The 20,451-nt window shown below is 36.4% G+C and overlaps 2 protein-coding genes across 3 annotated transcripts; both read left to right on the forward strand.

Moving 5' to 3' along the window:
• The first annotated feature begins 287 nt into the window (after positions 1-287).
• LOC133182845 (uncharacterized) lies at positions 288-12,923 on the forward strand. Its single transcript, XM_061317691.1, has 5 exons — positions 288-1,736; positions 2,074-2,214; positions 4,525-4,721; positions 7,970-8,197; positions 10,961-12,923. The coding sequence occupies exons 1-5, from the start codon at positions 488-490 to the stop codon at positions 12,326-12,328; spliced, it is 3,183 nt and encodes a 1,060-aa protein (XP_061173675.1). The 5' UTR covers positions 288-487; the 3' UTR covers positions 12,329-12,923.
• Positions 12,924-17,386: 4,463 nt separating this feature from the next.
• On the forward strand, positions 17,387-19,990 carry LOC133182855 (tenascin-like). 2 transcript variants are annotated; one of them, XM_061317701.1, is made up of 8 exons: positions 17,387-17,433; positions 17,576-17,656; positions 17,738-17,785; positions 17,866-17,916; positions 18,001-18,039; positions 18,783-19,025; positions 19,203-19,493; positions 19,710-19,990. In XM_061317701.1, exons 1-8 carry the CDS (start codon positions 17,388-17,390, stop codon positions 19,892-19,894), a joined length of 984 nt encoding a protein of 327 aa, XP_061173685.1. In that variant the 5' UTR covers position 17,387; the 3' UTR covers positions 19,895-19,990. The 2 variants fall into 2 exon arrangements, with proteins under 2 accessions (XP_061173685.1, XP_061173686.1); XM_061317702.1 differs by having other exon boundaries at positions 17,875-17,916.
• The last annotated feature ends 461 nt before the right edge of the window (positions 19,991-20,451 follow it).

The following is a 20,451-nucleotide window of genomic DNA, read 5'->3' on the forward strand; positions in this document are numbered from 1 at the left end:
TTACAAAAACAAGTGCCTGTGGTCAAGATCAAAAGTTCAACGTCTAACAAAAACTAGATCTAGGCCTATATAACGTTATGCGTCTAAAGCAATATCCTTGTTTTCATCATTGATGTTATCAGTATCTATATATGCAATTAATTATTGTTTTTTTATTATTCTTTATAATATTGCTGTCTTAAATTTAAAATGAATTTATTTGTAAACGCGTTGTCGGATTTCAATAAATCGCGGTTGTCGAAGCTTTTCTGTAACTTGCAAGTCCATGTTCACAGCGACCCCTAACGAGCAGAAAAACAGGAAAATGAATGAATGCGTTCGCGCCATCGTGAAGTACGGAAACAGGCGAATATTTCACCAAAGAATTTTTTGACTTTCGTGAAATGTAAGTTATATGTATTTCACCCTAGAACAACAGACCACGACATTAATGTTATAGTGGAACTTTTCCCGAAAAATAAAAATACCCAGTGAAGTCAAAACAAATATGGCGGACCCTGTGGCCAATGTTATTGATATGAATGGAACGCATGTCCTGGAAAATGGAACCATTATATCCACCCAGGACATCGACGGATCCGTTGTGACCGGAGTTGAGGTAACAGATGAGGATATAATCCAACAAGCTTTGGACGAAGCGACGGGGACATTCGTCCAAAGTGGCATGGGGTACGCTAGTGGGACGGATCCTGAGGCGCGTGTTGAGGAAGAACTCATTGCTAGCGTGGTTACTTCAGAGGCGTTCGTTACAGCTGATGAGATAAATGGTGACAGGGACCAGCTGGTGACAGATGATGCGTCCAACACTGCATTTGATGGGACAACAAACGACAGTATTAACGATCAACTTGTGAATGCTTTCAGTGAAAGTGTGGCCCAAAGTGAGGACAGCTACTCCAACACTGAATATGCAATTGTAAAAAATGAAGCTGATTTTGCTACAGCAACAATGACAGCTGTCACTCTTCCAAATCAGGGCTTGACAACTGGGGACACAAACGTTTCCAGTGACTCCATGTCAAGCACTGTTCAAAATAATGTTTTGAAACTTGACTCTGCTTCAGGTAGAATAAGTGTTACACTGATGCCATCAAATCAAGCTAGTGGAGCTCCACTAGGATCTAGTCAAAATCCAATTCGCATCATTCAGCAAGGGAATCAGTACACACCCATGCAGAATCTGTCCACTGAGCAACTGCAACAAATAATGCAGGTTGTTCAACAGCAACAGGTTACAAAAACATCATCTGAAGAAGGTTCAAGTATTCTGTTTAATCCTCAGACAAATACGAGGATAGTTTACAGGGTCATTTACCCTTCAGAACTCCATAAAAATGCTCAATCTTCTACTCTCAGTCTAAAGACAGTTGGAGCAAGGAAACATTCACAAGGGCAGCAAACACAAACTCTGATTCTAGGGAAAGACGGCCAGAGAAGGCCGTACAGGAAAAGAACAATAGAGGATGAGGAAGATCGCCTTGATGGACCAGATCTGTCTCGAGAGGAAAAAGAAGAGCGAAAGAAACATCGCCCGCGTACACGATCAGGAAGGATTTCAAAACCTCCAAAACACATGGTGAAGGACTACAAACACATTCATGTGTTAGACTTTGAGGAGGAAGAGGCAGCTGATGACTCGGATGGAGGTTACTCTGACTATAAATACAGTGAGGGGGAGGAAGAAGAGGATGACCATGTGATACTAGACGACCAAGACGAGAACAGCCTTGACATGGGTAAACTTTTCTGCTCCCGAAATAACAAGCACAAATCATACAACCTAATTCAAGCTTAAGACTTTTGAATATTATATTGTGTAGTTGTATAATCAAAATGAAAATTAATAACTGACCCGAACTGTACTAATCATGACATGAAGTCCAGCATAATTAAATATTCAGAAAAAAAATATTGTGGCCCTACTGAAAGTTGCTTTCCTACATTGCAGCCAGTAACTTGGTAAACATGAGTATTAAATTTAAGATTTAGAATGAAGTTAGTTTTTAAAATCTATGAAAAATGTGCCCTGCAGGTTTTTATTTCCCATTGGTAATGACAAAAAGATTTCTACAGGTTTGCCTGCATCAGGAAAACCGAAGAAGTTTCAGTGCTCTGTTTGCAATAAAGCATACATAGGACAGGGAAGCCTAGAACGGCATTATAGACTGAACCCTGACCATGCCCCAGATGGTCAGCAGATGACAACACAAGGAAGTAATAACATTTTTTTTGTATATTTGTAATTAAATGTTCTAGTATCTAAATGACATATGTATTGCCTTTGATCACTCTTAAAGGTGCTTAGACACAGATTTGAACTTAATATTTCTGTAAAATATCACGACTTATATATTGCAATAGCATTTCACATGAAAATATAATTAAAAACTTATTTTATCTGGAAATTATTGGAACTACGAATTCCGGGACGCGTTTGATTAACACATCTTCGCACTTACACAAATTTTAACTTTATCCTTAATATTTAAGAAAAGAAGTGATTTTGTTATGTAATAATGAAAAATATTACATCTAAAATCCAGAAAATTCAGAGTAGAAATGTTCGAAAGCAAAACCAAATCACCAGTATTGTCAGTACGTGCTCTGTGATGTGTATAGAGTTTAACAAATTGAACACACCTGTGAAACGTAAACTGTTTTTGTAAACAGGGCACGAGCTCTGTTATTGTTAATGTTTACGATTCATCGGGTGTGTTCAATTGTTAAACTCTGCACATACCACTGAGCACGGACTTACAATACTGTGAGTGGGTTTTGCTTTCGAACATTTCTACTCTGAATTTACTGGGTTATAATTTTAATATTTTTCATTAATACACAACAAAATTGCCACTTTTCTTCAGTATTAAGAATAAAATTAAAATATGTGAAAGCGCAAGGATGTGTCAATCAAACGCATCCCGGAATTCGTAGTTCCAATATTTTCCAGATAAAATAAGATTTTTAGCTCACCTGAGCTGAAAGCAAAGCCATGATGAGTCATATTTATATGGAAGCATCCTCAGGTAATGTAGATTCAAATTTGTTCAAATCATGACTCCCAGGGGTAGAGCCGGACCACAATGGAGGATCAAAGTTTTACATAGAAATATATAGGGAAAACCTTTAAAAATCTTCTTCTCAAGAACAGCAAAGCCATGATGAGTCATATTTATATGGAAGCATCCTCAGGTAATGTAGATTCAAATTTGTTCAAATCATGACTCCCAGGGGTAGAGCCGGACCACAATGGAGGATCAAAGTTTTACATAGAAATATATAGGGAAAACCTTTAAAAATCTTCTTCTCAAGAACAGCAAAGCAATGATGAGTCATATTTATATGGAAGCATCCTCAGGTAGTGTAGATTCAAGTTTGTTCAAATCATGACCCCTGGGAGTAGGGTGGGGCCACAATGGAGGATCAAAGTTTTACATAGAAATATATAGGAAAAACCTTTAAAAATCTTCTTCTCAAGAACAGCAAAGCCATGATGAGTCATATTTATATGGAAGCATCCTAAGATAGTGTAGATTCAAATTTGTTCAAATCATGACCCCGGGGGTAGGGCGGGGCCACAATGGAGGATCAAAGTTTTACATAGAAATATGTAGGAAAAACCTTTAAAAATCTTCTTCTCAAGAACAGCAAAGCCATGATGAGTCATATTTATATGGAAGCATCCTAAGATAGTGTAGATTCAAATTTGTTCAAATCATGACCCCTGGGGGTAGGGCGGGCCACAATGGAGGATCAAAGTTTTTCATTGAAATATATAGGAAAAATCTTTAAAAATCTTCTTCTCAAGAACAGCAAAGCCATGATGAGTCATTTATATGGAAGCATCCTCAGATAGTGTAGATTCAAGTTTGATCAAATCATGACCCCGGGGGGTAGGGTGGGACCCAATGGGGGATCAAAAGTTTTACATAAGAACATATAGAAAAAATATTTCTTCTCAAGAACAGAAAAGCTATGTTTAGTCATATTGATATGGAAGCATCCTCAGGTAGTGTAGATTCAAGTTCGTTCAAATGATGACCCCTTGGATAGGGAGGAGCCGCAATTGGGGATCAAATTTTGACAAAGGAATATATGGGAATTTTTTTTTTAAATCTTCTCAAGTACATCAAAGCCATTTGTTATATTGACATGGAAGCATCATCAGGTTGTTTAAAATTCAGCCCCCCCCCCCCCCCCCCCCCCCCCCCCCCCGGTAATCTTTTCAATACTGAACTGATTTGTGCTTTTGCCTAGCCAATGTGCTCAGGTGAGTGATGTGGCCCATGGGCCTCTTGTTATTGTATTTTAGTATGAAATGCTATGGCAACATATAAGTCATGAAATTATACAGAAAATTTGAGAAAATATTAACTTCAAGTCTGTTTCCAAGCACCTTTAAAGTCTTCATAAGTTTTTGGTAAGCTTAACAGTCATATTAAGTTTGTAGTAAAATTGAAATCTCTGAAGGGAATTTTTGCCTTAATATAGACTAATAGATCAACACTGTTTTGATTCAAACAGGCTATTTTGGGAGTGTATCTCATAATGGATTTTCTAATGCTGGCAACATGTCTGAGGATAGCAATACACAGGACTCTACCTCTAGCACCCCACCCCGGCCCCCTTCCACCAGGGGATATTTCCAGAGGCGGGGAGGAAGCAGGGGAAGGCCTCCTGGGCCAAACTCCGCCATCAGACGCAGATCTAAACTTAAAGAGGTAAGGGTAATTCAGTGATTCATTTACATGTAGGTCTGCGTCCTGCATAAATTACACATGAATTTTTCTCAGGATGCATTATTTCAATAAATGTGTGGAAGCAATAAATTTATAGAAGGACATGTGTTATTTAAAATTAATTCGGTATAATCTAATTCATAATTTGGCCGATTGCATCATATCCACATACTAAGCAATTTGCATGAGCAATTTTAGCAGGTATAAGGTTGTCAACAACTGGTCAGATTTCGCACTTCACTGTTAAATTGCAGTTAACAAGGATCGAATTATCAGAAAATATTTTAAAGTTAGGTGGTATAGTTAGATTACATTTCTGAGCTGTGATTCGCCATTTGCGCCAATTGCGAATTTTTTCCAAAAGTGGCGAAATGAAATTCAAAAGTGGCGAAAATGAAATTTTTTTTAGATATACCATACAAAAATGTGTGTACTCCTGGCTATCTCCTTTGTTTATTTAATGTATACAGATTAGACCCTTTGTTTATTTAATGCAAGCAGACGTGTGAATTCAGGGTGTGAAAACTCCATGAAACTTACAAAACAATGTACATGTAGGAAATCACGTCTCGCTTGAACGCACACAGTTGACCGTAACTTAGCCTAGAGCAGTAAGGGGATACAAAATTACTTGAAATAATATAAGATGGATTAAACAAGGAAAGACAAAGTGTTTTGGGGAGATGAAGTTAGTTAATAAAAGATTTTAATCAATTAAATATGGATCTATATAGATTTTTTTTTTTTAAAACCGAAAGTAGGAAAACATGACGAAAATTGCAGAGCATGGTTCAAACCTGATTTTACTTGCTTCTTTTCACAATAATTTGTTGATATGATTAAAATTTTCACTTATAATATCATTTTTTAATTTTTAAAAAAATGTCATATATCTTTACTAAGTCTGTAACCTCCCCAGGCTAAAAATAAATTATGAACAAGAGGACATCTACTGTCAAGAGTTGGCTAATATCAGTATCAAATTAATTGTATAAATGTAGAAATAATTCCTATATTAGTTTTGTAATTGGATACAACTTTAAATTTTACGATTTTAAAACAATGCCTGTGATTAAACAAATTGAAATAGTGCTATTAGTGGAGTGTTTAGCACATACACTTGTCGAGACGAGATAGAAGAACGCAGTTCCTTTCATCGCGAAAAGTGGCGAAAAATATTTTCGCTCTAGTGGGAGCTCAGATATATACGATTGTATATTAGCCGTAACCTGTATCATTTTAATTTTTTCCTAAGAAGCTAATAAGTACATGTATTTGATCATTCTTCTTTCTGACTATTTTTCATTTTCTTAAATTCCTAAGAAGCTAATAAGTACATGTATTTGATCATTCTTCTTCTGGACTATTTTTCATTTTTATGCCCCCGGATCGAAAGATCCCGGGGGTATATTGTCTGTCTGTTTGTCTGTTTATCTGTTTGTCTGTTTGTCCGTTTGTCTGTTTTTCTGTTTGTCTGTCTGTCTGTTGTCAACTTTAACCTTGCCCATAACTTTTGATTGGTTGGAGCTATGACTTTCATATTTCACATGTGTATTCCTTGTGACAAGACCTTTCTTTGGGTACCATCATATTTGACCTTATGACCTTGACCTTGGAGTTTGACCCACTTTTGCAAAATTTTATGAGACTTTAACCTTGGCCATAACTTCTGAACAGTTGGTGCTTGGGGTTTCAAACTTCGCATGTGTATTCTTTGTGACAAGGCCTTCCTTTGCATACCAACAACTTTGACCTTTTGACCTTGACCTTGGAGTTTGACCTACTTTTGAAAAACTTTAACCTTGGCCATAACTTTTGAATGGTTGGAGCTAGGGCTCTCATACTTCACATATGTAATCCTTGCGACAAGACCTTCCTTTGGATACCAACCACCACTTTGACCTTTTGACCTTGACCTAGGAGTTTGACCTACTTTTGAAAAACATTAACCTTGGCCATAACTTTTGAATGGTTGATGCTAGGGCTTTCATACTTCACATATGTAATCCTTGTGACAAGACCTTCCTTTGGATACCAAAGATTTTGACCCTTTGACCTTGACCTAGGAGTTTGACCTACTTTTGAAAAACTTTAACCTTGGCCATAACTTTTGAACAGCTGGTGCTTAGGGTTTCAAACTTCACATGTGTATTCCTTGTGACAAGACCTTCCTCTGGATTTCAACCACTTTGACCCTTTGACCTTGACCTAGGAGTTTGACCTACTTTTGAAAAACTTTAACCTTGGCCATAACTTTTGAATGGTTGGAGCTAGGGCTTTCATACTTCACATATGTAATCCTTGCGACAAGACCTTCCTTTGGATACCAACCACCACTTTGATCTTTTGACCTTGACCTAGGAGTTTGACCTACTTTTGAAAAACTTTAACCTTGGCCATAACTTTTGAATGGTTGATGCTAGGGCTTTCATAATTCACATATGTAATCCTTGTGACAAGGCCTTCCTTTGGATACCAACCACTTTGACCCTTTGACCTTTACCTAGGAGTTTGACCCACTTTTGAAAAACCTTAACCTTGGCAATAACTTTTGAATGGTTGGTGCTAGGGCTTTCATACTTCACATATGTAATCCTTGTGACAAGACCTTCCTTTGGATACCAACCACTTTGACCTTGACCTTGACTTTTATTTAAAAAGCTTTAACCTTCGCCATAACTTTTGAACAGTTGTATCTAGGTCTTTCAAATTTCACAGGTGTATTCCTTGAGACAAGACCTTTCTTTGGGTATCAACATTTTTTATCTTTTGGCCTGGATTTTGACTTGCATTTGAAGAAACTTTAACCTTCGCCATAAGCTGCCATACGGGGGCATCAGTGTTTCACAAATGCATCTTGTTTTAACTTTCTTTACTTCATTCAATAGAACAACTGGTCTGCTTCTGTGCACATTATGACTGATAGTGTGTTAGATTGTATTTACGATCTAAAAATAGAACCAATGTGCAGAGTTGACAATTCATTATTTTCATGGCACAAAATCATGCAGCTAGATTATAAAGCATTTCATTGTGTATTCAGATAGTTGAAAAAGAATTGTTTTCCTCAAGTGAACATCGTAGCACATGGACACTCCTGTTTCAGTAAATTTTTTGTGCCTTTGCTTTGATTATAAAGAAATTAATGTGGTGAGGCAAATACATATACATTAATTTATCTAAAGACGATGTTTATTATTGATATTAATTTTCCTGCTTTCTGCCTTTAGTTGATATCCAGCTGTTCTGATGAGGATCTGATTGACCTAGTTTTACCTCGTATTGCTAAAGTTTTCACCCTCTGGGACTTCCTCCTCCTTAAGGTACAGAAAGGTGTACCAAGAAGACCTCACGCTGACATCATTTATAATGAGTTCAAAACACTCGCCAAAGAAGTGAAGGAGGTCTGTAAAACTTTTCTACAGCCTTGCACAGAGAAGAGCCAGAACACTTTGAAGGTGGGTTTATTTGTTAACATGACTAATTTGGTTTGTTACTGATTGTCCACAGAAATATTTCAGGTTGTTCAAGTCCATGGACGGCAAGGCTTCCCTTTACCTCCCATGGACTTGAACAACCTGACATATTTCTGTGGACAGTCAGTAACCAACCTAATCAGGCTTTTGTTTTGTTGAAGACTATTAATAGTTAACAAACCTACCGAGATCAATTACAATTGAAAAATTATCTTGTCTATGCAAATCTCTTTCACACTTGTTGTTTATTAATTACATCACTGAAAAGGGGTGCTTCTCAAAATGTAATAACATCATTGCCAAATCAGGAAGGACATGATGAATTTATCATTTTTTTTACAAAGCAAAAATAGTTCTGGCATGATTTTTAGCTCACCTGAGCTGAAAGCTCAAGTGAGCTTTTCTGATCACATTTTGTCTGTAGTCTGTCTGTCCGTCCGTCTGTAAACTTTTCACATTTTCGACTTCTCCAGAACCACTGGGTCAATTTCAACCAAACTTGTCACAAAGCATCCTTGGGTGTTTGTTCAAATGAAGGGCCACATCCTCATTCAAGGGGAGATAATTTAGAAATAGTAAAAATTTGGTGGCATTTTTTGAAAGTCTTTTTCTCAAGAACCACTGTGCCAAAAAAGTTGAAACTTATAGGAAACCTTCGTTGCATAGTGTAGATTCAATTTTATTCAAATGATGATCCCTGGGGGTAGGGTGGGGCCACAATGGGGATCAAAGTTTTACTTAGGAAAAAAATTTAAAAATCTTCTTCTCAAGAACAGCAACGCCATAATTAATCATATTGATATGGAAGCATCTTCAGGTAGTTTAAAATTTAAGCCCACTTCCCCCCTCCCCCCAATGTAAACTTTGCAATACTGATCTGATTTGTGCTTCTTTTTAGCCAATGTGCTCAGGTGAGCGATGTAGCCCATAGGCCTGTTTCTTTAAATTTAGATGATATAACATCATTTTATCCACCATGTTGCTGTCACAAATTTTACTACTTGCTGTCCAGAAAATATTTATGGCAAGCCTGTAATTTCCTTTCCTTAACAACAGAAAGTCATTATAGTATGAGTCAATGTTTAATGTTTATCCAGAGGAATATGAGTATTGTTTGTCTTGGCCTGGATTATCAAGTGATTAATACACAATAATTTCTGTTTTGGGGGGAAGTTGACACTGTATCTAACCTGAAAATTGACAGGACTCTTATTCTAGATTTTAGGACTTGAGCTTTTGGCAACATTTAGTCATAGACTTGGAGTTTCAAAATTACGGTATTATAAAGATATAAAAAATGTATATTTACCTTATAATAATCAATGTATTCTTTGGCTCTAGGTTTAATAGATGATTATCAGAAGAAAAGGTTAGAAATTGATAATTGAATAAGAGAATGTAATAGAATATAGCATATGTATTTTTTGTTCCCCGCTTTCAATGAAAGTGGGGGATATTAATTTGGGTCTGTCTGTCCGTCTGCCTGTCTGTCCATCCGTATTTCTGTCTGTAACACTTTCGTTTCGGCGCGATATCTCGAGAACCCTTTGAGCTTTCGCAATGAAATTTTGCATAGCAACTCCCTATGGCCTAAAGAAGAACCCTATTTATTTTGAGGTCAAAAAATCAAAGGTCAAGGTAATAAATTCATAAATTCTCAAGGTCATAAATTCTGTCTGTCTTAACACTTTTGTTTCCGTGCGATATCTCGCGAATTCTTTGAGCTTTTGCAATGAAATTTTACATAGCAACTCCCTGTGGCCTAAGGAAGACCCCTATTTATTTTAAGGTCAAAGTTCAAGGTCGTAAATTCATAAATTCTGTCTGTGTGTAACACTTTCGTTTCCAAGTGATATCTCAAGAAGCTTTTGAGCTTTTGCAATGAAATTTTATACCATAACTCCCTAGGGCCTCTCTTGCCCCTCTCAAAGTGTCCGGCCCTGTTTTTTTATTTATTTATTGTATTAAAAGTCGCTTGGCACTATTTTTAGCACAGGGGCATGTCGAGAGTTATTACATATAATACAGGTTGTCAGGGACTTTATATTCTAATTATATCTATTAGAACTGTTTAGTAAAGGCTAAATTAGACAACATTTATTGTGTAAAATTTTGACAATATCAAACGTGAATATAAACATTATATGTGACTTAATGTTTGCATTTAATTTGATGTATATGCAAGTGCCTCTGTGGTCTAGTGGTATGTTGCTTGCTTAGCAAGCGAGAGGCCCGGGTTCAAACCCCAGACGATTCTCTTTTTTGGGGGGGGGGGGGGATTTACTAAATGATAATATTCAACATGTGAAATGAAAAAGTTATGATGTCTGGCATGTACAAACTCATAAAATCATTATTACAGTGTGATAAATATTCTGTATATAGTATATTAAAAAGAATCTTCTATACACATATTAAAGAATAAGCAATCAAATCTTTATATCCATATTGGCTTTTTTAAAATTTGCTCCAATAAACATGTATACATTTAATAATTCTACAAATACAGGGGGGGCAGTGTGACCCCCCCCCCCCCCCCAAACTGCACATGCTCTTCTTTTTTCCCTGAGTGGGGGACACAAATTCTCTGAATTAGCTCGTTTTGACAGAGATGTGTATTATACTGAATGTAGCAAAAATCACAACTCCATATTTATAGGAAAACAGTATTTTACACTGATCATTGCCCCTAAATTTATACAATCAAGAGCCTATATAAAATAATTTTATTGCCTTCCATTGTAGCTTGAGGATGAGAAACTGGCAGGGGCTGTAGGTCTTGATGTAGGTGTGTATGAGATTAAAGAAATGCCTGCAATCCAGGAATCAGTGACATTCCCTGATAATGCTGCTATGACAGTCAACTCGGTGAACACTCCTGTGAAACGCAATCTTAGCACAGTGATAAAAGAAGAAATTTCTTCTCCTGCAAAGAAATTTAAACCAACAATGTCTGCAGCAATTACTTCCTCTTCATCATCGTCGTCATTATCATCGCAAAATTCTTCAAACAGCAACACCTTCCCCATTGTTAATCCAAGTTCAACCACAATAACCAATAAAAAGATAACCATCTCCACCAGTGATGCTGCAATAAGTAGCCTAGGAAGATCTTCCACCCAACCCCCCATAGTCATCCATCCAATTTCTCCTTCCACAATGAGCAAGGCAGTGGCCAAAGTCAAATCTCAAGGCACTGCTGCCTTATCCTCTACACTAAACTCTCAGAAACTTCTTATTTCTCAGTCCCAACCGTCCGCTCCTATTATTGTGCAGTCAGTACCTGCTCGAAGTAGAAATCAACCAACCATTGCAAGTGGATCACCAGTTGTGGTGCAGAATGTGCCACAGCCCATTTTCTCAGGAGGAGTTAGCCTTCTGAACAAAGTGAACAAAGCCCCTATAATCTCTCCAGCAGGAGAGACCAAAATTGTAAGGATTGTGTCCCCAGAGGGGCTTGTCATCAGTGAAGCACCAATTAGTAAAACTTCAACGGAAACTCCTCATCAGGACAGTGAAAGCACCAAAAATAATGTTACTTCCACTCCTTCTGTTGTCATACAAGACAACAGCATTGTGGAAAATTTGACTGTCATCCCATCAGAATCTGTGACTTTGCAAACCACTGACAATTCTGTGTCAACACTGCCAACTACCAGTGCTGACATTCAAATAACCAACAATGATGAAGAAAGTTTTGTAACAACAGACTTCATTGGTTCAACACCTGATGGATCAGAAAATTTGATGACAGCGGAAGTTGTTAGTGAAAATGGAAGTGCGCAGGTTGTGGACGAAACTTCACACGTTATGGCGGAAGTGGAATCAAGCATGAATGATGGATTACAGAATCAGGAAGAATTGACTCAGTTAGTGGATGAATCCACACTGGAGGAGGCAGGATTTCAAACCAATCAAATAATAACAGCATCTAATATTTATCAAACTCCTGACGGGTTCATCATTATACAGAATGAAGATGGCAGCACTGTGCAGCTTCAAGGTGGGGATGGGGAACCAATTCCCCTGGAAACTGTGCAGGCCCTCCTGGCGATGGATACTGATGGTCAAACTATTCTACAGACAACTGAATCAGAACTTATCCCGGAATAGTCTCATCTCAGGAATGACGTGTTCAGAAACCATAACTAATTATAAGACAGTGTTTTTAGTGAACTTACGGAATTTCAATTTAGAGGTTTTGTTATGATTGCATAAAAAGAATCTTTTGTGTGTAAAGTTTAATCAGTTATTGTAAAAAAAAATTGTGTGTGTAAAGTTTGATCAGTAATTGTTGTTGGATGTTTTATTAACACACATATAGTGGTTCTAAATTAAAACCAGTGTTTTTTTTAAGGTAAAAATGTTAGATATGTATATGTAGATACAGTTGACCTTAAGTATCTTGTAAACCAATTTGTGGATTACCAGTATATGCAGAGGTCAACAGAAAGCCGGCCTTTGTTATGAATTTGACTCTTAACCTAAATATCTAGACCTCACAAATGTTTTGAAGCTTTTTATCAATCAACCAAGGTACTGAGGTTTGATTGCAATGTATAATGGGTAATTTCTGCACTTTGAAATTTATGTACCGGTAATTTTATTCTTCAGTAGTGTTTTGATTTTTATACCTTTAATTTCTATGATTCCAATCAATTAGCTTTAATGAAGCACCAGAATTAAGATATTTTGCCTTTTCACTTCACAATTTGGGGGGGGGGGGGGGGGGGGGGCATTGCAGTTCCGTAACTGCAGCATTTTCGTATCATATATGTAAGTGAAAATAAGTAAGCTCAAAAATTGTTATGGGGTTAACTGGAAGATGTATGTCAGATAAAGTTTTCTTTAAATTTTGAAATATTTGCAATGGTATCATTTGCAATTTTTGTCTACAAGATGTTTTGCAAGGGTAATTTTTTTGTTAGGGAAGAAAAAATTGGGAAAAGTTAATCTGAGATTAATATTTTTTGGTCACTAAAAAAAATTGTGAAAATTTCCCCCAAAGTGAGGATTTCCCCAAACCTAACAGTAAGACACTCTTTCTGCAAATGACTCGGACAATTATTTGCACAGTAAATATGACACGAGGATGGATAATCTACTGACTGTTTTCTTAACAAATGAGAGATATTGATAATACAAAAGCAAGTTGTACTTCTGTCCACACTGAATAAAAGGTAGCTTAGATTCTCGGAGAGAAATGACAACTTTTTTCAGGGCTGGATTTATTGGACCAATATGCTCCAGTGTTAAAATTAATTACAGTTTCTGGCATTTTTCCCTTCTTTGGATATACTTGTTGAGGTTTTAATTGATTTGAATATTTATTTTACTATTTATCTGAAATTGTAAATATGAATTGAACATTTATTTTAGGAAATGTGTATGAAGGAAATATTGTATTTGATATTGTTTAAAACAAATTGTCAAGGTAATATATTGAAAGCAGATACCATTGTTATGGAAAAAAAATTATTTAATAGGATATTAGTGGTTTTGGATACATGAAAATATAATGTTTTAATATGCATAGTATAGTGGAGGTTTATTTATTACAGTAAATTGCATTCACTAACATAATTTTATCATGTGCAGCTACATAATGCTTTATTTATAGTAATGACATATTGTCTAGAACATTTATGTTGCCTGTATGACAAGTGTATTGAAACTGATAAGAAGAGGATAATAAAAACATCTCACTATTTACATATCTTGTGTTGCACTGGACAGAAAATCAATGTATAACAAACAGATGATACTAAGTACTCCAGTCTGTGTATACATGTACTTTGTCAGAGGTAACAGGTGCCCAGAAGAAAAGGTGACCACTTAATTTGTTAAAAATATGAAATAAAGAGAGTTGCGTTTTGATTTCCCAAACTGGTAAACTTTGGGTTGTAATAACATCATAGTTGCAAGGTCATTTCCAATTTAAACTGCAGAGGTGTGTGAGGGAGGGGGTATAAAGTTTCCAGTTTGAACATCGGTATGTTGGATACCATGCAGAGGATTTCAGTATAAATCATTATGATCTTATATGAGTTCTAGAGGGGTATCTCAAATACCTGAATTTTTTAAGTCTCTGTTTTCGAGATGCAGCTACATGTGAAATTTAAATATGAATCAAAATATATATGTTTATTAAAATGATAGATTCTTATGATTTAACTTTATTTTGTGTAAAAGATCATTCTGTCCAGAAAAGGGGGGGGGGGGTAAATCATGATTTTCCCTAGTACATAATTGTTCTCGATGCAAAATGGTGTAAGTTGGATATGGTATGCCAATGTGAACTGGATAAACTTGCGTTTGGAGTTTGTCTTGGGGGGAAACATCTTGTTAGATGACTAATATTAAGTACTTTCAAAATCGATTAGAACAGAATTGTGCTTTCACATAAACTAAAGACGAGATTCTAATGAACCTCATAGATCTTGCTCAGAATTGATTAATGATGTGAAGGTATGTCATAGTTTTGAACCAAATTCATTGAACGAGGTAAAAAAAAAACTTACTTGTAACAGATATGCAAAAGTTATTTTAGCTCTACTAATCGAGCACCAGAAGTGCGATGGCCAAAGATCTGTTGTCCCTCTCTTTGCCTGTTCATCTGTAGGTTGCTTATGAATAAAGGATGTGGCAAGGTCCACGTCAACTGGTCATTGAAAACCAATAAAATGTTAGTGGATATTGAGTTTTAATATATGTGATCTCAAAGAACCTTTGTACAATATAATATAATGCTACTGTTCAGACAATTGACTCCAGTTTTGTAAATATTAAAACCGGGTCCAAACTGGGTACGTTTGTGCCATTACAAACACAACTGAATTTAAACTATCGTTTACCGATCAAAAGAAAAAAAGAAACGCATATTGAAAATTTAGTAACATGTTAAAACACAAGAACGATGCATTGATAACAAACAAGTGTTGTAAACAATGCGTTTACAATCAAAATGTCATCACAGACAGTACAAGGCCATAAAAGATCAGTATCTCCCCTCCCCCTCCTCCCGAGGACACCAATAAAGGCCTCAACGTTTTTCTCATGCACACAATTGAGTGTCAAAAATGTCTAGGAAAGTTATCCCACTCAAAATATACAGCTTTGACCAGCTGTTGCCGAGTCTGGGGTAGCGATTGTCTTTGGCGGATACTTGTATGCCTACCCAGTTCGTCCCATTCATGCTCATGGGGTTCAAATCTGGCGATTTGGCTTTGCAACAATGCATTTGTCAGACGAGCCGTATGTGGCTTTGCATTGTTTTGTTGAAATACGACCTCAGGATGCTGCATTATTGGAAAGACACGCGGAGGTAGGACTTCGTCAATGTATCGTTTTGCCGTCAAAGTCCCTTGAATATGAATCAAATCGGTCCTGCTTGTAGAGAATACCACTGCCCACGTACATCATAACACTACCACCACCCAATTTATCAGCCTCCCGGATAAATTTTTCTGCAAAACATTCGTTATGAATCCTATGCACTCTGAAGCTTCCCATCAGGATTTGCAATGAAAATCTGGACTCGTCACTAAACCAAACTATTCTCCATTGTTGCTATGGCCATATCTGTTGGACTGAAACCTTTGAAATTAATGTTGGCGGTACTGCAGAGTCAGAATAACACAATGAATACCATGAATATGCCTTCTGGCTCAAATTCCAGCTTTCCGGTAGTCGATTGCAAACGGTCTGGTCTGATATTCTGCACAACCCAGGGATGGCTACTGCTGTAGACAACGTTGCTGCGGAACGTTGATGAAAACGACACAAACCAGTGAAGCATTCCTGTTCTGCTGCTGTCACGCGCGGTCTGTCCGATTTTACCATGCTGTTGGTGTCTGATGTGATTATTTGAGCTACATGAAAACCTCTGGCAATTGTAGACTGTAACTGTGGGACATCACCTTCAAATTGCCCATTGCATGCAATGGCGTTGTGCTTCTTTCAGACTCGGTGTCTCTTAAGTAGCGTCCACATTCCAAAAAAAAAATAAAAAAATAATAATAATCAAAACGCCAATCAAAAATCAAAAAGACCAGGCCCATAGGAAGCAATTTCAGTTGGGGAGAGAGCACAACTAAATATATTTTTCAGTTTGGGTGGGCGCTACTAAGCAAAAATTCTTGAAAAGCCAAAAAAATTATCAGTTGTAATTATTGAGGGGCACATCCATAAAGTAGTTTTGCTTTCTTTCGTATACTGTATACCGCAAAATAATTGGGGGCACCCCCCCCCCCCGGTTCCTACAGCCATAGTAGACTTCTGGTACCTAAAGCCATGTGAATCAGAAAACAACGAAAAAAAAAAACGAATTTAACCATAGAAACCTATTTTCTATTATTCAGTGTAAATACTACGAGTTTTTTTTTTTTTTTTTTTTTTGAACAGTGTATTTGGCATAGTAACTTAACAGGAATATGGTGCTTTTATTTTCATTATTTCTTACTTCTTCTGAAAATTATTTGGCAGATAATATATACTCGTATATTCACTCAGGACACAGACATGTGAAATGAATTTATTTTCTTCGATGAAATGACTAAAAATCACCGTATTAACCCTTATCTTAAAATCAGTTATAAAATGTATGCTAAGTTTGGTATTGTTATCCCAATATCAGATGAATATAACATTTCTCTACTTGTACGCAAAATTTTTTAAATGTATAATTTTTTTGTTCGTTGAAATCACATTACTAAGTTTTCAAGCTAAGCCCCCCCCCCCCCCCCCCTCCAAAAAAAAAAAAAACAAAAAAAAAAAAAACAAAACCAAACAAACCCTTATTTTGAAAAGTTTGAATTTAGAAGTTACAATAGAAGGGGTTGGGTTTAAATATTTAAAAGTTTAACAAAACAATTGCAATAGTGTTTAAAAGTGTTTAACATGAGGAAGTTTCAGAAGATATTCAAAAAATCAACTTCTGTGTTCCCTAGACCATTTCTGTAAAGATATAAAATTTCTATGTATAAAAACTTAAAATCGTTGCTCTTACTACCACGCTAAAATCAAAGGTTTGGACAACCCTTCCCAAACCAGCTGCTACATACTTCTGAGAGACTAGTAAAGATCTCGATATCCATAAATCTCTACTGTAACAAACTATATATATGTGATGGACCAGAGAACAGTCCTCGAATTACCCGACCACAACCTAAGCATGAAGGTACCTCTAATTCTAGGCATATTGTTGGTTTCTATTCGCTGTAAGTGTGTTTTGTATTTAATGCTCTATTCATCTTTACTGTGATTTTACTCAGTTAAGTACTCATGATATTATGGGTAGTGCATGCATATGAAACAGAGGGATTTGGAATTCTTTTTAAATAAGAATTTATTTGAATTTAGATTCTATACAACGAGAGGAAAAGACAGAGACCGCGGCGGCAGTTACGGACGACGGGGAAGAACAGCATGGTCATCTTTCAGGTATGTTTTATTTTTATGTGATCGGTAAATATATAGCTTTTTACATTTTTTTTAACACGCATTTTGGTCCTAATATTGTAGCAAAAGAAGTAAGAGATCTAGTAGAAGAGTCAGAGAGGTCAACAAAAGGTTTGTAGCCTATTTTCTTTTTCTGGCTTAAGTTATGAGGTAACGCCTGTCATAACTGGTCTTTATATTTAAATATTTAGCGTCATTAGATGAAGAAGCAGAAGAGGAGGAAAGACCGGTCCAGCTTCCAGGTACGTCCCTGTGTTTTACGTTATCGACATTGATTAAGAATTATTGTGATCTCTGAATTTACTGGGATATTTTTACTTTTGCAGCTAGAGATGTGGAAGAACTCAGAGAGAGGACTGTGAAAGGTGAGTTAAATACCAAAACAGACTCTTAAATAGAATTTCAGTATTCACCAGACTATACGAAGCTTAATTCAACAGGAATCCGTCGATCATTTGCTTGTGGAAACCAAAGGTTGAATTTGCGGTGTGGAAAAGGCCGGAAAATACATGTGCTTTATATGGTGCACAAACGTAATGACGGGAGATGTTCTAGTTTTAGACCAAAATGTTGGACATGGTGGTCACGTATTCAGGTCAGAAAGACCTGTAATGGAAGGACAGGCTGTCGGGTCGGAGCCAGGGGTCGTTGTCGGGCACCCACCAGTTCCCTAAATGTTACTTACACTTGTCGCAAACGTTAGTCAAGATTATTCTATCACAAGCTTCTCCTAGAATTCTAGATTCATTTTATTATTTCAAGCAGTTACTGCATATTTATTTTTTCATGAATATTTCGTTTATTTTAAAACCCAGTGTTGTCTATAAATTTTGACAGGGGCTATTGCTCTTGAAAGATCCATCTTCATTTTTTGGTAGAATCATGCCTTAATTACAGGGTGGTTTAACTTGAATGCATAAAAGTCTAGTGTCACTCAGTATCAGTCAAACCAGTTACCAATATTCATTTTTTTATCTACTAATGCTAATACAGCAAATGTCAGCGGACAGACAGAGATGGAGGTCCTCGGTGCAGGTCTTATGTGCTCAAAGCACAAAGAGGACTAAGTAAGTAATGCTTGAAATGATTTGATTCTTTCTTTCCATAGAGAAAAAGTGCAGTAAGAAATGCGCAAAGAATGCCCAGTGTGTGAAAGGAAAATGTCGATGCAAGAAGGGCTTTACATGGAGTAAAAGAAGGCGACAATGTGTCAGAAGGGGCCGCAGGTGTAGCAAAAAGTGTGTGAAGAATGCAAGGTGTGTCAGAGGAAGATGTCGATGTCGAAGAGGATTTCGATGGAATAGAGCAAAGCGTCAATGCCTCAAAAGACGCCGCTTACCTGGTGTCCGTTGTATGTGAATTGATATAGTTAATTTTATTCAAACAAAAAACGATTATTTTCATATCCAGACAACAACAAAAAAAAACAAAAAATGTAAATGAAACACTGCAACTGCAAATCTCGAAAGATAATGTATAAACCATTTATATATGATTGCATTTGTCAAGAACGTTTATTTCATTTTAGGGTTTAAAGTTGGAAAGGGTACAGCCTGCGAGCACAAGAATGTTACCTTGCATTGCAGGGGAAGACGAGTCATCCGGGTTTTTTACGCCGTATATGGGCGGAGAAACAAGCACACATGTGCCATAGGCAAACCAGTAAAAACGACAAGATGCAGAGCGAAGAACTCAAAGAAACTGGTCGTAAAAAGTTGTGACGGCAGAAGGCAATGTAATCTGAAAGCTAGTAATGGAGTTTTTGGAGACCCTTGCAAAGGAACCTTCAAATACCTGACAGTTATCTATGGATGTAGAAGTAGGTTATAAGAGTATGAATTAGTTTAATGTGCAGACGTAAACTCTTTTTTTTTTTTTTTAAAGTGTTTAATGAACTGAAAAAAAGTTTTATTTTATTTTGTGATTTTTTTTAAATATCGATTTCTAAAATTGAAGTTCATCAGTTTAGGATCTATTGTTTTTCAAAGGAAGAAAATTATAACACTGACTGTTCTTTTAAAAAAAATCTTTGCAGGGCCTTGCGTAAGGAATGCTTTTTTCAATGGAAATGTCTGCAAGTGTAAAAAAGGTTACCGCGGAAACGGATTTAGAAGATGTTCTAAGAAGAAGATGGGGAGGAATGTGGAAGAGGAGGAGAGACGTGACGTTAGTGATGACGAGGGGTTAGAAATAAACGAAGATGAGCTAGAGAGGGCGTAATCAAACATGTGCAACACAGTGATATACTGTTTTATTTTCCCGCTATACATGTATATGTAAGATGAGAATAAAAATTACTTAATTGAAAGTGGGAAATGATTTGCTTTTTTTAAAGGTGAACAATATTACACAGCTAGTAATACTGATATTTCAAAGTGACAAAAAACAAAGAAAAGTGTAAAACATGTAGGAAACGTCTTTTTGAGTAAGTGAATCATTGTTAAAATCTGCCGATAAAAGCAATTCCATTGTTCAGAATCCTTTGTACAATGATTAAGTTACAAGACATTTGCATATTTGATGTTATATTAGTGGTTTTAATTTATAAATCATTTTAATTCTTGAAATGTACTAAAATTGTGAAACATTTACCAATTTGATTTTTGCTTCATTTAATTGATATTTAAAAGCTTTATATATGCCGCATTGCTGTTTAAAATATCGCACAGAATATCGGACTGTAGAAGGTATTTTTTTGCTGTATCATCATCCCTTTGATATTTTTTTGCTTGTCTTTTGAAGTGTTAGAAGTTGAAGTCTTCATTAACTTACAACGT

Source organism: Saccostrea echinata, unplaced genomic scaffold (genome assembly GCF_033153115.1).
Source record: "Saccostrea echinata isolate AGI-Se365-2 ecotype Australia unplaced genomic scaffold, CSIRO_AGI_Sech_v1 ptg000009l, whole genome shotgun sequence".
Taxonomy (NCBI): Eukaryota; Metazoa; Mollusca; class Bivalvia; order Ostreida; family Ostreidae; genus Saccostrea; species Saccostrea echinata.

Bases quoted from the DNA above. Each gene is read 5' to 3' on its own strand.
- LOC133182845 (XM_061317691.1), top strand. From the start codon at position 488: ATGGCGGACCCTGTGGCCAATGTTATTGATATGAATGGAACGCATGTC. The intron at 4,722-7,969 runs GTAAGGGTAATT...TTCTGCCTTTAG, and splicing joins GCAGATCTAAACTTAAAGAG to TTGATATCCAGCTGTTCTGA. The intron at 8,198-10,960 runs GTGGGTTTATTT...CTTCCATTGTAG, and splicing joins AGAGCCAGAACACTTTGAAG to CTTGAGGATGAGAAACTGGC.
- LOC133182855 (XM_061317701.1), top strand. From the start codon at position 17,388: ATGAAGGTACCTCTAATTCTAGGCATATTGTTGGTTTCTATTCGCT. The intron at 17,657-17,737 runs GTATGTTTTATT...CTAATATTGTAG, and splicing joins ACAGCATGGTCATCTTTCAG to CAAAAGAAGTAAGAGATCTA. The intron at 19,026-19,202 runs GTATGTGAATTG...ATTTCATTTTAG, and splicing joins CCGCTTACCTGGTGTCCGTT to GGTTTAAAGTTGGAAAGGGT.